Consider the following 17842-nt stretch of genomic DNA (forward strand, 5'->3'; position numbering starts at 1 on the left):
CTTCTCACTAGTTTAGGAATCACAAATTTGGATCTTGGATCAATCTCATCATCCTTCCAACGATAAAAATCACATGATCTAGCACCCTACAATCAATCAAATATAGGTAAAAGGCATAAAACTTCCAACTAGAAAAGTTCAATTCTTGATGAAAAATCACTTACACTATAGTATGGTGGACAACTCCAATATCTTCTACCAGGGTTCCTTGGGGTCCAAGAGGTCATTAAAGGCAATAAAAATCCATGGTTGCATCGCACTTCAGAAAGGTCATGATCATCTTCCTCCTTACAAATCTTAGACAAGCCAAATCTATCCATTATGGAACCTTCATTACCCGAAATCCAAAGGCACAAACGAAGCTAGTCACACACGGAAAAAACAATGGAAAAAGAGAGGAACTAATTAAAACAAATGAAAAAAACATACATTCACAAATCGAAAAAAATAGTTCCTACATAGAACAAAAAAGATACATGCAAAATAAGAAGCTTTACAATGGAAAATAAAAAAGGAAAAGGAGAGGAACTAATAAAAAATTAGTTGGAGAAGAACTAATGAAAAATGGAGACAAAAATTACCTTTGCTTCAAAAATCTGGCTTGAGTTCGAATTTGGGTTGATTTAACGAATTTGGGAGACAAAAATTAGGGTTCTTATATTGATGGATCGGGTATGGGTAACGGTAATATGACCGTTTAAGTTGTAGGGATTTTAATTGATTTTTTTTTTTTTTTTAGTTTAATGCATAATAAATAACTGTTCACGCGCTTGGGTTGGGTGTCTAGAGGGGTAAATAATATCACTTTTTCATATATTAGGTGTGTAATAGGTCACTAGTAAAGTTTAAGTGTGATATCGACATTTGAGGTATAGTTTAAGGGTCAATTTTTTGTCTTTTGCCTAAGTTATACAAAAAATAAATGTATTTTTGTGCATATTATGTAAAATAAGAATACATTTATTAACAATACAAAGATTAGACAATTTAAAGACATAATATGTTATGTAAAAGTAATTAATCCATGGTTGTACTCTCTTCATTATTAATTATTCATAATAAATTTTCATTAGTAATCACCACATAAACAATTCTAGCATTATAATTCCCATCTAACTAACATATAAATTAAACAACCCTTTGGATTGAAGTAAACCACCTTTGTATTTATAGACTTTAAAAATCATTAACGTCGAAGTTATATATTAAGGACCAAAATTATTCTACCTCTATACTTAACCTAGCGATCATTTGCGAGCTCCGAAAAAAAAAAAATTCTGATAGTGAACGCTTTTCTTTTTAATATAGTTTATGTGATGTTAAAGTGGATTAATCAAACTTTAAATAACAAACTGTTATAATAAAAAAAATAACAGAAAAGTTATACATTAGGAGCCAAAGTAATTCTACCTCTATACTCATTGTTAATTTTTTTTTTTTTTTTGAAGATCACTCATTGTTACTTCGTTTACCCCTCTTCTCATTTAATAGCATGCCTAGCATCCGTACGTATCCTATTCTTCAAATTTACTCGTACCTGTTACCTTGATTCGCTCTGTTTATCTTGCTATTATAATGCCGTTATTTTCCTGACTATTTTGTTTTGTTACACTTTTTATGAGCAGGAGGTCTATCGAAAAAAGCCGAAATCCTCCCTCACGCTTCGTCCGAGCTAAATTACATCCACCCTCTTATCAGGTATGAATTCCTAAATCCATCCTAGGAAAAAGCGAAAAATAAAACAACCATCAAGCCCAAACTAGTTTCATAGCTACCGACCGATTCGCACCAGCGGGTCAAAGAAGACCAATAAAATATGGATCTTTGCCCTATAAAGGTAGGGGTGGTTTACTGTGCGCACCCGAAGGGTAGCGGCTGCGGGTTCCATGTCATTAAAAAAAAAAAAAGATAGGGTTGGTTTAATTGGAGGTTAATTTTTGAGTGAGTTAGGTCAAACATTGGCCAAGTTCTTTGTAAAACGACGTCGTACTTGTTAAAATGGAAACATTTCATTCTAAGTAAAACCCTAGTTAAACCCACCCATTCTTCTTAATCGCAAAACACCAGGGAAAAAAATGGTGAGCAGAGCTACCTGTTTGAAGCTTCTCCGATCAACGACGACGTATCGCCGATGCTTCTCAACAGAAACTCCGGTGGCGGTATCAACTCCGGTCGTTACTCAATACAACCGAAGAAACGCCGGTCGCCGGAAATTGTCGGACCTTTTAAACAGAACAGACGCAGAAACTAATTTGAAAGATGCTTTAAACAAATTGCATAACGAAGGGAAACCCTTAAGAAAGCTAGATATTATTGACTGTATCAACCATTTACGTAGAACCGATAGGTTTGATCTTGCCCTTCAGGTATCTATCTTTTATCTCTTCCTGTCTTTATTCTTTTATCAGGCATAATACAAAATTTATGTCCACTACCAAAAATAGAGGTTTTTCTCACTGATATGCAGTGGGAAATTTGAAATTTGTGTTATAAAACATGATTTTCTCATCTCATTCCCACTTAACCGTTTCACTAAGGAAACTCATGGTGAGAAACAGGTTCCCATTGAAAGCTGGGAAACTTTCTAATTTTTCCGTGTGAAAACACTGCTACATTCAGGGGGAAATTTCAGTGGGAAAATGGTGATTTTTTGGTAGTTGTCGGGTGTCCAGGAGACACAATGCAGACGAGTTAAGGTGTCTAGATGTGCATTCTCGTGTTTAGTTGTCAGTTGAGGCCAAGTTAAGGTGATAGGTATTATATCTTTTTTATTATTCAAGTGATTAAGTATTTGTCAGTTTATTATTAGTTCACTTTTGCAAAGTAGCTAATTGGACTCAGTATTGTATGATAAAGTTTACATTCCATGGAGATGTGTTTTCCTGAAAAATCTTTACATTTCAACTGTTTGGTTGGTGAATGGAAAATATTTTCTGCATAATAATGTCAGCAAATTGGATAGTGTTCTGGTGAAATTTATGAGTATTAAAGATTGATAATAATGCCTAAAAGTGTTGACTAGAGCAAGTGATGTGGAGTAAGAATGGGGGAAGTATACAAAGAAAAATGACTTCCGCCCATAAGTGAGTTATGGAAATCAGTGTTTCCCTTAAACAAACACCAAAAAATGACTTCTTAATGTAAATGTATTCATGCCAAACACACCCAACTGAGTTTTCCTTGAACATTTAGCATGAAAGAAATTGTACTAGTTTTTTTTTTTCCCCGAGGTAATAAAATGTATTAGAAAAGGCATAAAGAAGATGCAAAAACTACAGATAGGTAAACTGTTAAACGCAAGTACAGAACTATTTGGAGCTGAACAAAGCAAAAAGCAAAAACCTGTATTAAAAAATTGTAAGTTTTTTCTAATTCTTCATTGCCTTTGTCTTTGTTTGAGATTCAGAGTGGAAAGACATAACCCTTTTACTGGTTTTGTCAAACATTCAATACATTTGCAATTAGTGGAGTCTCGAATAAATATGCTTGTTGACTTATTGTCTCCAATATCACATTTTTGCTTCAGAAATTAATTCTTTAATCTGCTATAAATCTCTCACTAGCAAAACGAAAATCAAGCTAATTTCACTCATAAACTACTGAGCCTAGTCAGCTAGGAGTAGAAACTTGTACTCCAAATAAAAGAGGAAACAGGAGAATATTCTGTGACTTGCATAGTGCTGAATGCATTTGCAAAAACTATGTGTGGAATTGAACTCGGTTTGACCAGAATGGGAAAGAAAAGAGATGGACAAAGAATTGAAGCTAAATGTATTGTCTAGTTCTACATGCATAGGAAAATATAGGTGCTGCAGAATTGGAAAAAAAATACCTACTAGAGATGACTTGGTGGTAAGATGCAGGTAGTATGTTTTTTTAATTTGTGGTGTTCAGTTGGCAGCTCCAAGACTAACTTTATCATGCGATTTAAGATTTGGAAGCTATGGAGTACAGCAGGCTTTGGTTCCTAAAAGGACACTAATTAGCCTAGACATGTTCGAGTTCCTTTATTTATGCCAAAAAATATGTATATGTATGACATCTTTTATTGAGCTTGGAGAAGAACGGCTAAAGTTATAAGCTATATATGGTTTATGCATCATAATCTAGACTTGTGTTGACATACAAATTTATTGCTTGTGTTATCGTGTTTTCATTTTAGTGTCTCGATCTTTGACCAGTTAATAATGAAATGACTATGATATATTACTAATAATCACAGCAAAAGAAGAGCAGAAGACTTGCTTGGATCTGCGTTAGTCCAATTTTTTAGACTGCCTGCTATATCTACTATATTCCAGTGACTGCTACAATTTAAACTACTCTTGTTTCAAGAATCATCTGATAGTCTTATCTATCTTATCTAAGTTGATCTCTTTCTTTTTCCCCTTCAATTGCATAAGCTGCTATTTCCGTCTTGGACATATTGTCTTAATCATTAAACTTCCAAATGCAGCTGTCTGAATGGATGGAAAGCAGCAAAATTATGATCACCAATGGTGATCGTGCAATACGGATAGACCTTCTGGCCAAGACAAAGGGCACAGATTCAGCCGAAAAGTATTTCGACAGCCTGCAAGAATCAGAAAAAACTATTAAAACATATGGAGCACTTCTCAGCTGTTATTGCAGGCAGAAAAAGATTGATAAAGTTTTGAAGCTTTTTGAGAAGATGAAAGAGCTCAATGTTACATCTACCTTAAATTATAACAATGTGATATCTCTTCATTTAAACAATGGCCAGCCTGGAAAAGTCTCTGCACTAGTTCAAGAAATGGAGCAGAGAAATGTTGCAGCTGATTTGTACACATATAATCAGTTGATGAACAGTTATGCTTCAATGAAGGATATAGTATCAGTTGAGGACGTTCTTGAAAAGATGGAAAAGCAGCAGGTAAAGTTTGACTGGTTCACATATGCAAACCTAGCTGGGATATATATCAATACCGGGCGCCTTGATAAGGCGAATGATACTCTCCAAAAAATGGAGAAAATGGAAGATATGCACGACCGTGAGGCTTTCCATTCCTTAATCACATTGTATGAGAAAGCTTCTAATCCGTCAGGAGTCAATCGCGCATGGGAATTATTAAAGAAAGTTTTCCCAACTCCCAGCAAGATTAGCTATCTCATCACGCTTTTGGCTCTATCCAAACTGGGGGACTTGGAAACCCTTGAGAAGCGTTTTAGAGAATGGGAATCAGGCTGTAAATTCTATGACATCAAAATTTCAAATGTGATGATAGAGTCCTATCTCAACAGAAATATGATTGAAGAAGCAAATTTGCTTTATGAAAATGTGTTGAAACAAGGTGTTGAACCCAACTTAAGGACTTTCGATGCATTCACAAATTTCCATATAAAAAATTCGCAGATAGATTCCGCTCTGAAGTATTTGGAGATGGGTGCCAGCAAGGAAAATCCTAAGAAAAAAAGTTGGTTCCCTATGGATGAAACCGTCAAGATGTTTCTAGCATATTTTGAGGAAAATAATGACCCTGTTAGAGTTGAGAAGTTCTGCGAGATTATGAAGAAGATCAATCGCCTCGATTCTACTGTATATGACTCTCTTCTATGCACAAACTCTGCAGCCTCTGAAGTAGAATTATGAACACCTTCATGGTCGAGATTCAAGAGCATGAGAGGCTCATAGCTCAAAGTTTCTCAATCCAGTTCCAAGTTTATGGAATCTGACAATATCGGTCTACATTTACACCAATCCGCTATTTTCCATGCTCTTTATGCTTTACATTATTAACATTGAACTATTGAAGGATGATACTGATTTACCAAGAGAGTTATGTCAGCTCACTGATATTTCTCCCCCATATTCGGTGTGAAGTCATTTAAGTGAGATGGAGCATATATAAGATAAATAATGCTTCTATATTCTCTATATTTGATTTGATAGCTCAAAGTTATTTCATTTTAGTCTTTCTGATGTGTATTATTTGGAAGAAGAGTCTATACTCCTTATTAACTTGTCATAGTTAGGCTTGAAGTTCTGGATTATATATTATTTGTTGAATTACCCAGGAAAAGGAGATTGGGTTTCAGATCGAGGTGCTAGCAAGAAGGCGATGAACCATAGCTTTCTTTTGGAGAGATTGGGTTTTCAGTTCCTTCCCCTTCCCTCATGTGATAGAAATTTTCGTTTTCCGGGAAAAAAATATCAACGTTTCATTGGGTTTTCTACACTAAGGCCTCATTTTATGCTTTTATTAAGATTAAGATGTATAAATCTGAATGGACATCTGAAATCTCGGGCCCTTTTTTCTGGACTATGGTTACTGAAGATTCGGAAATGGCGAGGGGTTTATTCCTGCAGCATTGAGAACTAGCACTAGTTGATCAATTAATGGACATTTTCGGTTTCTTTACATTCTGTATACTTGAACATATTGGGTACAACCTAATGCTTTTCAGTTTGTTGTGGTAATTTGATTAATACTAATTACTAGCTAATATGCATCATATATTGCTTTACTACTATATAAATAAAAGAGGAAAAAAAGATTTTGTAGTCCTCAGAATTTACTTTTTTGAATTACCTTTTCCATGCAAATTACTTTTCTTTGATACGTGGGCCTTTGTTGTTGGTCTATGCTACTGCAACTTTTTTGTGGATTACTTTTGCTCTTATTAGGTTTTATTTTTCATTATTTGTGTTTATCTTTTAGTGAGATTTAAGTAATTATATTAGATGTTGCAAATTTTTGTTTCCGGTTGGGCATTTGTTATGTTTTAGAAAATATTTGTTGGGCTTTAAAGATGTAGATTTTGTAGTCCTCAGAATTTGACTTTTTGAATTACCTTTTCCATGGGAAATAAATACGTGGGCCTTTGTTGTTGGTCTATGCTACTGCAAATTACTTTTGCTCTTATTAGGTTTTATTTTAAATTTGTGTTTTTCGCATTTTAGTGAATTTAAGTAATTTTGGAGCCAATTTTTTGTTTCCGGTTGGGCATTTGTTATGCGTAGTGTGAATTGAAAAATAGTGGGAAAATAAAATGAAGGACTTCAAATAAATTTCATTTTGCAAAGGCATTTTGTGGCACTTTGTCCCTCATAAAGCACTTCATGTGAGCTTCTTCTACATAGAATCACCTCCTCTAGCTCTTAAAGAGTTGAGAAGAGGGACTCCTCGCGCCGTTGTTGTCATTCGGTTTCGGCTTTGGATTAGATCAATTGATTTGATTGATTAATAATCTTTTTGGACCAAATTTATTTTCTAAATGCCATTATTTATTTTCTCAAATTCTGATATTTTTTGCGATATTTTAAATTAAAAAAAATCACAGAATTTAATTGTTTTTTTCCAAATGGTAATAACCGAATGGACACTACCGAACATACATTGCCTTTGACGAACAGTCATGTCTTCGCAAACCCGTGGATATAAATTTCCGAGGCTCGCCTCGAGTTTTCTTCTTTATATTTCGAACTTCGAAAAATATAATCGTTTTTTACTCCCTCTCTCTCTTCATTCATTTTTTCTCGCATATTTTCCAAAGAAAAAAACGTAAGTGCCCAGTGTGATTTGCTGCCGCTATTTGAGTTCATCGAATTTCTGCAATTTGCATTGCCGCTACTGTAGAATAGTTTTTCCGTTCTATCATGGGAGAAATTAATCCATTAACCACGACAAACAAGGTTAGGAGGGATTAGATTTTCTTAACACAAAACTTGTGGGCTTGAATATTTCTGTTCATCTAGCTTCTGTTCTTAACATTTTTTCTGGTTCTTTTTGTTATTTAACAGAAACTAATTTTACTAAAATACTGCTTTGAACACTTAGACATAACAATAGTTAAATTACGTCATATTTTACTCTTAGTATTCTTCTATCTATTTGTTTTCAAACCTTTAAAATTTTGCTTCTTTTGTGAGTTCATATAATCTGTCCAAGAATTATTTTTAGGTAGAGTTTTAATTTTTTAACTTTACTAATTTGCTTGAATTAATATTTATTAATATTCCGATAAAACCATTACTCCCTCTGTCCCCATTCATGTAATATAGTTTGATAAAACACGGAGTTTAAAAAAGAAACGAACACTTTTAAAACTTGTGGTCTAAAACAAGCCATATTTACTTATGTGGCTATAAATCATTTCATCAAGGGCTCGTTTGGTATGATGGATAAGCAAAAATAGCCCTGGGATAAAAATTAGTGCCGCCTTATCCCACGTTTGGTTGGAAAAAAACTTCTTTGAGATAACTAATCCGGATTAGTTATCCGGGATTATAGTTTTTTTTATCCCACCTTGAGGGTGGAATAACTAATCCCTAGATAACTTATCACGGGATTAGTTATCCGAGATAAGTTGTTTCCAACCAAACGCAGCCCTAAGGGTAAAAGAGTAAGTTTTAAGTTAAATTTGTTTCTAGATATGGAAATGTATAATTCTTTTGGACGGAATTAAAAAGAAGTTAAGTGCATCGAATAAATTGGGACGGAGGGTAAGGGAGTAGGTTTATTTGCCTAAAAATTTACACACGCGCAATTTTTACACCTACTCAATAAATATATAACACGTGTTTTAACTTATATCATTATTGTTTAATCATAGTTAACTAATACATATCCTAACCTTAATTTTTGACTTAACAATAGTAAAATAATGTGATTTGGTGTAAACACCGGGCGCAAATATATTTTTAGATAATTATTGAAGATGAAAACGTGGATCTTTACTAATATAGATGAAAATAAGAGTATATATCAAAATTTCAAATCATATATGAGTTCTTAGATAAGCATAACACGAGTTTGAAGTACTAATTTTATCGACAATGAAAGTTAAAATGCTAAACAATAATAACATACCCAATGAAATTCCACAAAGTGAGGCCTGGGGAAGGTAGAGTGCACGTAGACCTTACTCCTACCTTGGGAAGTAGAGATGTTGTTTCCGATAGACCCTCGGCTAAAGTTGAAATGCTAAACGCCTTGTGTGCGATAAAAATCCCCTTTCTTAAACTTTTGAGTGAACAACATGGACCTGGATGAATGTAAGGGTGTCTCTTCCTTCAAAGTGGCTTAAACTTAATGATGTCCATCCATCTGATATTACAATTCCACCATGATAGGAACCAGATAGACCATTAGAAATTCTATCTGATATTTTCATCTATAGTACGAGTTACATGCACATCTTTAATTCATCAAAATGTAATTTTCCTTTTGGTGGATTAACCCCGTCCAGATTCAGACAGTGTGGGTTCCAAGCATATTTCTATTATATATAAGTGCTAAAGGAGGACCAACACAGCATTAATAAATTGTACATAGAGCATTTCATATTGTACCCTATTTCACTGGTGAAGGACACGTTAGACTATACTATAAATTTTGCCAATTTCATTGACGATGAATGGACATGTGTTTATACAAAAAGTTTAGTAAATTGTACACTTTAACCAAATTTCTTTTTTCCCACGCTTGGATATGTCGTTGGTCTTTGAATATTTATTCTTTAACATGTCTATATACACGTGTATACACTTCATTCTAATCCTCCTTGAGTGACACATATTTACACTCTCCCATTCAAAATACTTATTTATAGCCTTTTTTTCACATCTCTTAAGAAAATATTAGCTACAAAAAAATAGTTATTTTGACTAAACTATCCTTAATTAATAAAATTCTTGCTTATTTATTGTCTTGCAAATACGGAAGAATACAATTAATTCCTTGATTATGTAAGTTAACACTTATTTTGAACCACGATTAAAAGGTAAGTGGACACTTATTTTGAACAATACCTTTTTATTCCTTTTTCCTTCTTTGACATTACGACAAATTGTACCAAAAGTCTTATAGATTGTACAATAAATTTTGCCAATTTCATTAATGATGAATGGACACGTGTTTGTACCAAAAGTTTAGCAAATTGTACACTTTAACCAAGCTTCTTTTTCATCCCACTTGGACATATGTCATAGTGCGAATATTTATTCTCTTGTCCTATATATACGTGTGTCTGACTTCATTCTAATCCTCCGCTTTTGAGTTACACATATTTACACTCTCCGATTCAAAAGAATTGTTTACTTAGCCTTTTCACATCTCTTAAGAAAATACTAGCTTCTAGAAAGAAATGGGTATTTTGACTAAACTATCTTTAATTAATAAAATTCTTGCTTATTTATTGTGTTGAATAAATACGGTAAATACGAAGAATACAATTAATTCATGATTATGTAAGTTAACACTTATTTTGAACCACGGTAAAAAGGCTAAGTCGCTTATTTTGAACGGAGTACGTTTTTATTCCCTTTTTCTTTCTTTGACATTACTTTACTTATTTTTATTCTCATGTGTGTTATGCGATTATTATTTATTAACATTTATAAAATTTAAAATTTATTACTTTATATTTTCACTTAGGAATTTGATAATTTTACTTATGCATTAAAATTCTATGATTTACAATATTATGTCTATCTTTCTAATTTTTTATTTTTATTTAATTAATTTAAAAAATATTTTATTAGTTTTTCTTTTATGAAATTCAATGAACCACAGTAAAAAGGCTAAGTGGACACTTATTTTGAACGGATTACCTTTTTATTCCCCTTTTCCTTCTTTGACATTACTCTACTTATTTTTATTCTCCTTTGTAATCTCTGATTGTTGTTTTTGTACATTTATAAAATTTATTACTTTATATTTTCATTTAGGAATTTGATAATTTTACTTATGGATTAAAACTCTATGATTTACAATATTACGTCTATCTTTCTAATTTTGATTTCTTTGTAACAATTCTTTTAATCTATAATTGTTAATATAAAAAATTCTAATGTAACTGATTTACCACTTATTAACTTATTTTTTGTTTAATTAATTTTAAAAATATTTTATTAGTTTTTCTTTTATGAAATTTAATATATACAACAATGGTTCTTATGTTTAGATATGAACAATTAGTTAATAGCGATGGATATCAACTTGTCGGGATACATATTCTATTAAAATATTAAAAGAAAAAACTAGAATAAAAATATTAATTTTTCCTCAAATTCTTCCTAATTTTCTTTTTCCCATCGATGAACAACTTTCATATGACAACAAGGAAATAGTCCAACTCTTTCCATCTCAAAGACTTAATTCTATCATACGTGTTTGAGATTTCAAAAGAAAATGATTTAAAACACATGAAACTTATTTGTATTAATATTAAAGTTAGAAGATATATTTAATTTTTAAACTCCAGTTTTTAATTTTAACTAAAGTGATGGTACATTAACAAACCTTAAAGACTAGGTAAAGTGAATAACCAAATTAACCATGTTGCCAACGCGGTAAATCGCACGGGCATACTTTGCCAGTAAATCAACCAGATGACCCTTTCTTGTATACAAATTCTCCATCTACTTGCAACAAAAAGTACACATCTTTCCTATCATGCAAAGCCTAATTAAGAACAAAATCAAGAACCCCAAATAAGCAACCCAAAAAAAAAAAAAAAAAAAAAAAACCATTACCATAATTTCTAAAAAGAGAAAGTAATTATGAACAAAATTAATAGACCTTAACAGTAATCTTTCCTCTTTGTATTCATGGTCAAGAGCAGTAAGGAGAGAAAGCTTAAACCATATTATACACATGGATTAATTAGCCATTTAAATCGTGTCATGTCATTTTATTAGTCGTCCAAATCATATTATACACACACCCAAAAAATTTAAAGAGAAAAACAGAACGGCCAAAACACTTGACTTAGTGACTAATGAATCGATGACACGTGGCCTGTTTTGCTCAATAATTTAAAAAAGATTTTGACCAACTAAAATGAGGTAGGGGCGCGAGGTAGTGGTTGGAAAAATGAGGGAACCAAATGAAATAAAAAATCGAGTGAATTAAAATGAGAAAAAAAAAAAAGTTACAAAATTATCTTTAAAAAAAAATACTATGAAAACTAAATAAATAAAATACGTTATAAGCCACTAAAAAAAAAAATTGGTAAACTTTTTTTTTTTAACACTTAGTGTGTGTTTTCATACTTTGACCAACGATTAAAGACTCCGATGTCAATATTTTATATAAATCATTTTTTCTGCGAACAATAATGTAGGCCCAATACATCAAGGATACGTAACGTTCGGATCTTCATTTTAGGGGTTGAAAAGGTGCCGAAGTAAGTTTTGTTTGAAAAAAACTTAGTGTTTAAAGGTTATTTTAGTCAACTTTATATGTAAGAAAATTAGAAACTTTATTTTCAAAAATTGAAACCACATAAGTGAAATTGACATTCGCAACATTAATCGTTGGTCAAAGTATGAAAAAACACACTAAGTGTTGCAAAAAAAAAAAAAAAAAAGTTTACCAAATTTTTTTTTGGTGCTCTAGCTATACAAAAAAAAAAAAAAAATTCTTTAGCGCGTATTTTATTGCGTAAAGGTAGTTTTGTAACTTTTTTTTTTCTTTGTTTTGGTTCATTTGGTTTTTTATCATTTTGGTTCGATCTAGAAAAATGAGGGAGAAGAAGAGAGAAAAATAAAATAAAAATTGACTAAATAAAGCTTTTCACCGCCACTAATGAGTGTGTCATATTCACTAAGCCATGTCAACAAAAAGTGCCTAATTGGTACGTAAGTCCCCTTTTCTCCTGTCGTTGCTTGATCAAATCATTCCCGATCTCGTCTGTCTCAAGTTCTCTAGTCTTTGCTCGACGTCTAAGTTTCTAAAGCTGGATATCGTCCTTTTCAGGTCTTACATCGATAAATTTGTAGTTTGCACGCAACCATTACCTTTAGAAACTCCTTATTCTCGTGAAAGTTGTTAAAAGTTTTTTTTTTTTTTTTTTCAAAGCTCCATTCTTGATAAAGCAGTGTCATAAAATTCTTAATTTTTCAAATCTTTGAAACCTTAACCTGTCTTTTCTCGAAACATGTATTATTCCTAATTATTTTTTATTCCTAATGTTTTTTTCTTCTTTGGATGCTGTAACATAATGCGATAATCCTTTTTTCTATTTCTTTCAAAGCTCCACTCTTGATAAGCAGTGTCATGAAGTTCTTAATTTTTTCAATTTTTTGAAATCTTAGCCTGTCTTTTCTCGAAATATGTGTTATTTCTAATGATTTTTGCTTATTTGGCTTAGTTGTGCCATAATGCGATAATGTTTTTTTTTGTTCCTGTTTTGTAAATTCATCTTGGATAATATATTCTTCTGTTTTATGAAGGGTTATGTTTGTTTTTCCCTGTAGCCTCAACCCATTGGGGCTATTACGAATATGTTTTATTTAATTAATTATATCTAAACGTAAAAAATGAGATGAGTTTGACTCTTAAAAACACATGTTGAAGCGTATGTAATTATGTCATTTTAAATTTTTTTAAGTTTTTTAGTGAGAATGAATTTTTATTTACTTTATTATATTCTTTTTATTTTCAGAAAAAAATATGAAAAAAGAAAGATCTCATTTTACTTGACATCTTTACTACCGTTAGATCTTATTTATTTGACATCTTTGTTACCGTTTAAATAACGAGTCATCTTTGTTAGTTGTACTGTATTTACTTAATTAAGATATGAATGTAGAACTATCTTAAATTTAATTTCATCTCAAATATTTAAATTAGTGTAATCTCATTAGAAGAACATCAAAAATTTCAAATTTCAAATTAATTCATTTGTTAGTACTAATTTCAATCTTATCTTCTCATTAATAAAATTAATCCAACCATATAACATGAATTGTTCAAGAATATATAAGGAGAGAAATCGTTCACATCTCTTTGATGTGTGACAATTCAACACCCTTCCGCATGCCATTAATTGGAGCTTGGACAACGTAATATAGGAGGATCAATATAGGGTGAAACAAAAGTTTGGATAAGTCTAGCTCTAATATCACATTTTGGCTCTGATACCACATATTGGCTATGATATCATAGGTTGAAGTGAGTGTAATCATTTAATTTAAAAGTTTAAATTGTTAGTGAAAATACGTGTTTCATTACTTAATTATATTTTGATCATTTTTTTTAATTATGTGAAAGAAAAAGTTTTTTAGAAAGATTTAAAACGTTAATTACGTTACCGGCGTTAAAAACAAGTTCTATTTGTTATATGTACTATATCAATTTAACTCAAATGTGTACGTAGAACTAGCGGTGACAAAACTATCCCAAACCCATTTGACTAGCCCAACTCGCCCAAGCTTTAATGGATTCAAGCTAGAGTAATTTTAAAAATGGGCTGAATTTTGGTTTTTAAAAAAACCCAAAAACAAATGATCAAAAAGTACAAGGCTCCATGAATGTAATTCAATAATTTTATATGAAAAGTCCCACATCGATGCAACAACACAAATGTTGAGTGTTTATATTGGTAAACCTTCATGTGGTATATCAGTGATGGAGCTTTGCACGGTTTCCAGGCTAACCCAATAGCTGGATGCGTGAATTGATGCCCAACCGCTGTTTGCTTATCAGAGCAACATATCACAAATCATCAGTCCAAACTGACCAATCAAATGAGCCCAAACTGACCCATCAATTGTCCTCCATTCAAAAGTATAAAAGCTACAAAACATGATTAACTTCTTTTTTAATTATTATTTAAATTTATTTTTGTAATTATTTTTATTTTTTAAAATGTTTATTTTAATGTTATCTTTAATTTTTTTAATTTCCTTATTTTAAATTTTTTGCTAGTAATTTTTTTTAAAGTTTTTTTTCCCCTTGAGGGTCTATGCTTATCGTTTTTGTTTAACTTATATTTGACTCAACCATATCCGACACACGTTTGCCACTCTTAGTTATATACAAGACAACCATAAAAATATATAAATAAGACAAAGGGGTAAAAGAGAGGAATCTAACAGAATCACTATTCCCTACGTCAATTAACATTTAATTTTCTTTTGATTTACTTTTCAGAATAATTTCGAATATAATTTATGTACTGGGATAACTTATAAGGAAATATTTACAATAAATATCTTTATTATTTTGAGTAAAAGCATACGTTTGAGTTTTTTTTAATATCCAAAAAGTAGTTGAATTTTATTTTCAAAACACCGTTTATTTATAAAAGCAAGAGCGAGAGAATAATTGCAATCAAAGAATATCGATATTTTTAGTTTCTCAAAATGTTAAAAAGGTGGGTTAAGTTGAGTAGGTTGGGTTATGACCCATCATTCTCAAAATGTTGAAAACTTTGGCCAGGGTTGGGCTTTGGCCCATCTATAGATTCAGCCTATCTTGACCCGTTCAATTTCATTTTTTTTGCGCGGATTGCCCTTCTTTTGGGGTGGTCTTTAAATTTTGCCCCTCATATTTGTGGTCTTTAAATTATGCCCCTCATATTGCTGGTCTTTAATTTTTGCCCTTCGCATTGTAACTTTGAGCTTTCACGCAGAAATCATGAGGTTCTGAGTTCGAACCCCCGCTCAAGTATAAATTAAAAAAAAAATTGCAAGGCAAGATTTGGGTCGCGTGTATGCCGGACCCGGCATACTCTTTCGTTAAGGAATTACAAATTTTATGCGGACCGGCATACTCGTACCTTTATGAGACTTGGCATAAATGCCGAATCCCATAACTTTGATAATTCCTTCACAAGTTTATCTTGGGGGGCATACTTTTAATGGGCAAACTTTTATGCCACATAAACTTGTGGAGGAATTATCAAAGTTATGCGACCGCCTATCTTGACCCTTGACATAAGATATCGGTTCAATTTTAATACTTTTAATGGGCATGGCCCAAGGAATTATCAAAGTTATATCCGGACCCCATACTTATGTTTGTGATTTTTTTTAAAATTTTATTTAGTGGGTTTGAACTCAAAACATTTAATTTAGTGTAATTAAATGTGATTTTTAGCTCAAAACATTTAATTTAGTGTAATCTAATACCAAATTATCTAAATTTTTAAAATTATTCATTGATTATTAATAATTTCACTCTTATCTGCTGAATTAATAAAAGTAATCCCGCCATATTACATGAATCTAAATACAACTCTCCTCCCCCTATATATACAGTGTTTTTCATCTCATATACATTCCTCTTTTCTTGATATTTATGCAAAGAAAATCCTCGTATAAAACATGAGCTCAGTTGTTTAGATATATTTTTTTTTAACATCTTTCTAGTTCTTTCTCAAAACTCTTTTTTCTTTTATGAATTTTCAAACTTTGTGTGTGTTTGCAAAAAAATGTCTCTACCATTTTTATCCGTTGACATCATCATTTCAATTCTCTTGCTTCTCCCTGCTAGAGCACTAATTAGGTTTCTAGGTGCATGCAAATCTTGGTGTGAAACGATAAAAACTCAAGATTTCATCACGAAACATTTTGAGACGTCAATTGCAATAGGTAAAAACTACATTCTCTATGTGCCTGTTCTAAGCAATCCTGAAAAGACCTTTACTTTGCTTAATCACAAAACTTTTCAGTATGAGTCTGAATTAAGAGTCTCCTTTGACTTACCTGGCATGTTAAATTGCAATGTTGTGAGTTCAGTCAATGGTCTAATTTGTCTCACTGATATTACCCATTTTGGTCATACCATATATTTGACTAATCTGTCTATAAATAAGTACTTGATCCTCCCCCTTTCAAGTACTTATTGTAATAAATTTGATCTTCAGATTATACAAGTGAGTCTGGGATTTGGTTATCATGAAATAGCCAATGATTTTAAGGTTGTTAGAATATAATTAATTGAACATGATGATTATGGGTTAAATGAAGATGATTATAAAGAGCCAATTATACCTCCTTATGGATATGATGTTGTGGTTAGGGCTGAGGTATTCTCATTAAATACCAAGGTCTGGAAAGCACTTGAACTAAGTCCTAATCTTTCCTACAATAGAATTGACATGGTTTCAGGAGTTGTTGTTAATGAACGTCTGCACTGGAAGACTATTAAGAGCAACACCTATGAGGATGAAATTGTCATATTGTCATTTCATATGGGGGAAGAGACATTTCAAGAAATTGAACGCCCAAAATTCCATGGTGAAACAGGAATTAATCTAACAGCATGTATCGGTGAGTTTAAAGGTAAACTCGGGCTTTTTGCATTTTGTCCAATTGGTATGGGCTAGGGGAACAACCTTGTCACCTTTGGGTCACGGAGGAGTATGATAACAAGAATTCTTAGACTTGTCATGCTACTATTGTACTAGGAATGACGATCTATATGCCGTTGATTTTCACAAGAAATGGAGAAATTATAATGCAAAATATATTTCCAAATATATTTTGCTATAATTTCAACAATAATCAGCTGCTTGATTTGCACATACAAGATAAAGGGAATGATTTGAATTTTGTCGAGTTCACTGATGGCCTAGTTTTAGTTGATTTTAATGACAATCCAATGACCCATAACCCTTTAAATTAACAATGTTGATGGTTCTTAGTATGTATATATCTGTATCTTTTTTTCTCTTGTTGAATTTTCTTTTCAATGAAATGGCATGACTTTCTGGTTTTGGTGCTTTATAATCCATTGTCTTTAAATTCAGTAGTACATTTAAATTTCTTTTCTGATAACTTAAAAGGACTTAATCTCTAATCTCTATTTTATCGTCCCTTAAAAACTTGAAATATCAACTAGCTAAAACAAAAGAAATCATAATTTTTCTTTTTCAAACAATGATGGTATCTTTGTGCACATACCTTCTATTTTTTGGCCAAACCTCTTGTCTTTTTAGTTAGTGGAGGTTCGAGCGTTGAAGAAACATCTTCTTTAAGACTTACTTTCAAGTTGGACCGACTTGCAGGTGTCTTAAGAAACACGTACCTGCTAACTAGATTATTTTCTTTTTTCGATATGCTAACTTGCAAAAGTAATACAAGATGGAG

At 31.9% G+C, this 17842-nt stretch overlaps 1 protein-coding gene across 1 annotated transcript; it reads left to right on the forward strand.

Moving 5' to 3' along the window:
• The first annotated feature begins 1908 nt into the window (after window positions 1-1908).
• On the forward strand, window positions 1909-5931 carry LOC132064372 (pentatricopeptide repeat-containing protein At4g01990, mitochondrial-like). The gene is made up of 2 exons (XM_059457323.1): window positions 1909-2366; window positions 4457-5931. The coding sequence occupies exons 1-2, from the start codon at window positions 2076-2078 to the stop codon at window positions 5609-5611; spliced, it is 1446 nt and encodes a 481-aa protein (XP_059313306.1). The 5' UTR covers window positions 1909-2075; the 3' UTR covers window positions 5612-5931.
• Window positions 5932-17842: the final 11911 nt, after the last annotated feature.

Source organism: Lycium ferocissimum, chromosome 7 (assembly GCF_029784015.1).
Source record: "Lycium ferocissimum isolate CSIRO_LF1 chromosome 7, AGI_CSIRO_Lferr_CH_V1, whole genome shotgun sequence".
NCBI classification, from domain to species: domain Eukaryota; kingdom Viridiplantae; phylum Streptophyta; class Magnoliopsida; order Solanales; family Solanaceae; genus Lycium; species Lycium ferocissimum.